We start from the raw sequence: 4,176 nt of genomic DNA, 5'->3' as shown, positions 1-4,176 counted from the left end.
GGCCTGTTTATTTATTTTTAAAGACAAAGTCTCACTCTGTTGCCCAGGTTGGCGTGCAGTGGTGTGATCATAGCTCACTGCAGCCTTGAACTCCTCCTGGGTTCAAGCGATCCTCCCACCTCAGCCTCCCAAAGTGCTGAGAGTGGATGTCTGTCTCCTCAGTGGGCTGAGCCTGGCCCGGCATGGTAGGCAGTGGCCTTTCCTCTGCACTGCTGCTGTTTCCTTCTCCCTATCCCTCACTTTTTTTTTTTTTTTGAAAAGGGTCTCGCTCTGTCCCCCATGCTGGAGTGCAGTGGCGTGATCTTGGCTTACTGAAAGCTCGACCTTCCAGGCTCAAGTGATGCTCCCACTCAGCCTCCTGAGTAGCTGGGATTACAGGCACACACCGCCACACCCAGCTAATTTTTGTATTTTTCTAGTAGAGATGGGGTTTCGCCATGTTGCCCAGGCTGGTCTGAAACTCCCAGCCTCAAGTGATCCACCCACCTCAGCCTCCCAGAGTGCTGGGATTACAGGCATGAGCCACCACGCCCAGCCCCTTCCCGTTTTTTGATGACTTCATGGTATCTTCTATCTCCAGCCCCCAAACTCCCTCCTTAGGCCCCCCCCATTTCAAAGCTGGATCCAGGGAGCAGCGCTGGGGCCTCCAGATACACACCCTTCCCTTGAGGTCACAATGGCTGCCCCTTGGCTCGGCCCTGGCGACCCACCCTGGGCGTGACATATGCTGTTATGCTGTGAGGCCGCCACTGCCCACAGTCGTCCTCCAGAGAGGCTCATGGGCCCCTGATCCCGCAGGTACTACCGAGGCGCAGTGGGCGCCCTGCTGGTGTATGACATCGCCAAGCACCTGACCTATGAGAACGTGGAGCGCTGGCTGAAGGAGCTGCGGGACCACGCAGACAGCAACATTGTCATCATGCTGGTGGGCAACAAGAGTGACCTGCGCCATCTGCGGGCCGTGCCCACTGACGAGGCCCGCGCCTTCGCAGGTGAGCAGATGGAGACGTGGGCACCAGAGAGGTGTCTGGAAGGCACAGTGTTGGAGCCCCGGCCACAGCCCTGGCCTCCCTTCCTTGAGGAGTGGCCTTGGGATGGGCCAGGTGGGTGGGCGGGGTTCCTGAGAGCATGTGGGAGCCTGTCACCCCACCTCCCCACTCACCTAGGCAGTATTCTTGGTTCCAGAAAAGAACAACTTGTCCTTCATCGAGACCTCAGCCTTGGACTCCACCAACGTAGAGGAAGCATTCAAGAACATCCTCACAGGTGGCCGGGGGCTGGCTGGGTGTGGGGAGGGTACCAGCCAGGCAGGGTGGAACATGGCCTCTGAACCTTCACTTGTTTTATTCATTTTTTGATTTTTTTCTTTTTTTTTTTTTCTGATGGGGCGGGATGGAGTCTTGCTGTTTTGCCCAGGCTGGAGTGCAGTGGCTTAATCTCAGTTTACTGCAACCTCCGCCTCCCAGGTTCAAACGATTCTTCTGCCTCAGCCTCCCGAGTAGCTGGGATTACAGATGCATGCCACAGGCCCAGCTCATTTTTGTAATTTTCAGTAGAGACGGGATTTCACCATGTTGGCCAGGCTGGTGGTCTCCAACTCCTGGGCTCAAGTGTTCCACCTGCCTCGGCCTCCCAGAGAGCTGGGATTACAGGCGTGAGCCAATGCACCTGGCCTGTTTGTTTGATTTTTTTTTTTTTTTTCTACTAGTGCGCCTAACCTTTGCTTGTTAACCAGTGTTAACCAGGTCTAGCCCTTGCTGGCACTGGGACACAGAGACCCCCTGCCCCAGGTCCTGGGGAGGGGCCCTGCCATAACTCTTGGGCTGCGGGCAGGCGGGTAGCCTCAGGCACCTGGAACCTTCTGGCTTCTGGGGGTTTACCTCTGAGGGAGGTGGGCCCTTCTGATCTTAGGGAACCAGCGGCCTGGGCTGGCTGTGACCAGATGTGGGTCCTGCCCTGACTGGGTGCGCGGCCCCTGTCCTTGTTACCCGATGTGATGGGGGCGCTGTGGGGTTCTGAGGAGGGGTTCTGGAGTCCTGCAGGGAGGGGTCCCCCTCGGCAGGCAGGGCACATGCTGGCTCACCCCATGTCCCCCTGTATATCCCTTTCGCAGAGATCTACCGCATCGTGTCACAGAAACAGATTGCAGACCGCGCTGCCCATGACGAGTCCCCGGGGAACAACGTGGTGGACATCAGCGTGCCGCCCACCACGGACGGACAGAAGCCCAACAAGCTGCAGTGCTGCCAGAACCTGTGACCCCCACGCCTCCGCCCAGCGTGCGTGCACGTCCTCCGCCCGCCCCCGCCACGGTGTCCTCCGGCCCCTCCCTGCTGTCCCTCTGTGGCCAGCTCGCTCCAGCCCTCCCAGTGAGCTCTGCACGGCCAGGCCGGGGCCCAGGAAGGACAGGAGCCAGTGCTACCCCCGTCCTGCCCGGGGAAAAGCTAGAAGCCTGGGTTTGCTGCACCCATGAAAGTTGGGCCCCCGCCGACATCTTGGCGGGGTTGGGGGGGGGCGGCAGGATGGACTGGGCTGGCCAGAGGTGAGGAGGATGGGCGGACGGCGCCGCCTTCTCCCCTTTTCCTCAGCCGACTCCAGGGAGCGATTGCCTCCCTCCTTCTGTGGCTGGGTGGCCCAGCCAGCCCGTCGTCCCCACCCAGAACCCTGCTCTGGGCCAAAGCCCGAAGAACCAGGCAGTGGGGACCGGGGCAGGCGGACCCCCCGGGCTCTTAGCGCCCACCCGCTCCTCAGCGCACAGCAGCTCGCACAGGCCTTTCACCTCTGCCTGTTGATCGATGCAGGGAGAAGCCCGTCCCCACCTCCCCTCTCCTCTCTCCTCTCCCCAGTCCCCTCTCCTGCACGCAGCGCGCCCGCCCTCTCGGGCCCTCCCTGTCCCCCTCCTCTGTCTCGTCTCCCCATCTGGTCTGGAACCTGTTTGCAAGTGAAGCAATATTTCCGTGTTTTGTATATACAACCGCTCTTGTAGCCTTTGGTTTTTGTTAATGTAGAGAAACACAGATTCTTTATACACTTTGTAAGATTTACGCCAAACCCCAGCTCTCGATCTCTTCTTCTCCCTGTGGCCCCTGCACTGTTGCCCCGTTCCCGTCACCCTGCCCATTACTGAAATGTATAATCTGACTTCCTGTACAGAAACCTGCCGCCGCGCCTCTGTCTGCTTTCTTTCCGCCAGGCGCCAGCTCCTGGGCCGAAGCCTCTCTCGCTGCACATTCCCCACTGCAGGCCGGACCCCCCCATCTCCCCGGCCCACCCCACACGGAGCGAGAGGACCCCAGCACCTGCCAAGGGCAGCGTGGAAGCCTGGGCCCAGCGCGGTTGGGTGGGCCCTCGCCAAGCTGTCCCTGTGCCAGGGAAGGAGGGAAGGCTGCCGCTTATTTTTGACCTTGAACTCCCGTGTCCCAGGACCCCAGGCCTGCGGGCGCCCCCTGGTGGGGACGGGAGCCAAGGGCAGTGGCCAGGATTCATCGCTGTCTCCTGCCAGGGCCGCCCCTTCCCTGGGGTCCTGATGAGGGTGACTTGCCCAGTGGATGTTGGTAATGCCAGCTGTCTCCACCCTAGACTGACACTGGAGGAGGGCCCAGTGGGGAAATGCCAGGGGCAGCAAAATGTGTGGCATGGAGTTCCTCTTCCCAGGATCCAGCGTCTCCCTCTGCCTCACCCCGCAGTGAACTTGGGATCAGTGTGAGCTGCCAACAGCTGTCCAAAAGCTCCAGCCTCTAGCTAAAGAGGCTACCCACACCCTGGAGACCCTGGGGGCCATGAGAGAGGAGAGCACCATTCCCTCTTGATTCGAGACTCTGGCTGCCCTGCCTGGAGGGATAGGGGATCGCAGACACCTTTTCCCAGAAGAGCTCCAGGTGGCTAGGAGCTGTTTAGACATGGGAGCTGGAGTGAGCCAAGGTGTGTGCTCCAGGCCCAGGGAGCAGCCTGGCACAGAGCTAACTGGCAGAATTGGAGGGGAGTCACCCTGGGCTCCAGGGCCCATTCAAACAGACCCCAGGGACACGGATTCCCCTGGGTTTGGGCACGGTGGGTCATCTGGTGGACAGAGGCATTGGGTGCAAGAAAGCACCTTGAGTTTTTGTTTGTTTGTTGAGACCGAGTTTTGCTCGTTACCCAGGCTGGAGTGCAATGGCACGATCTTGGCTCACCATA

General features: G+C 59.9%; 1 protein-coding gene across 1 annotated transcript in view; it reads left to right on the top strand.

Moving 5' to 3' along the window:
* RAB11B (RAB11B, member RAS oncogene family) overlaps nt 1-3,161 on the top strand; it is a 14,793-nt gene extending 11,632 nt beyond the window's left edge. Inside the window, exons 3-5 of the mRNA XM_011954938.1 lie at nt 799-992; nt 1,186-1,266; nt 2,114-3,161. Of these exons, the coding sequence (XP_011810328.1) occupies nt 799-992; nt 1,186-1,266; nt 2,114-2,259 (421 nt within the window). The 3' untranslated portion in view covers nt 2,260-3,161. The remainder of the gene's footprint in view (nt 1-798; nt 993-1,185; nt 1,267-2,113) is intronic.
* Nucleotides 3,162-4,176: the final 1,015 nt, after the last annotated feature.

Source organism: Colobus angolensis, unplaced genomic scaffold (assembly GCF_000951035.1).
Source record: "Colobus angolensis palliatus isolate OR3802 unplaced genomic scaffold, Cang.pa_1.0 Scaffold39, whole genome shotgun sequence".
NCBI lineage: Eukaryota > Metazoa > Chordata > Mammalia > Primates > Cercopithecidae > Colobus > Colobus angolensis.
Note: the sequence above shows the minus strand (reverse complement) of the source record. Positions and strands in the feature narration are given on the sequence as shown.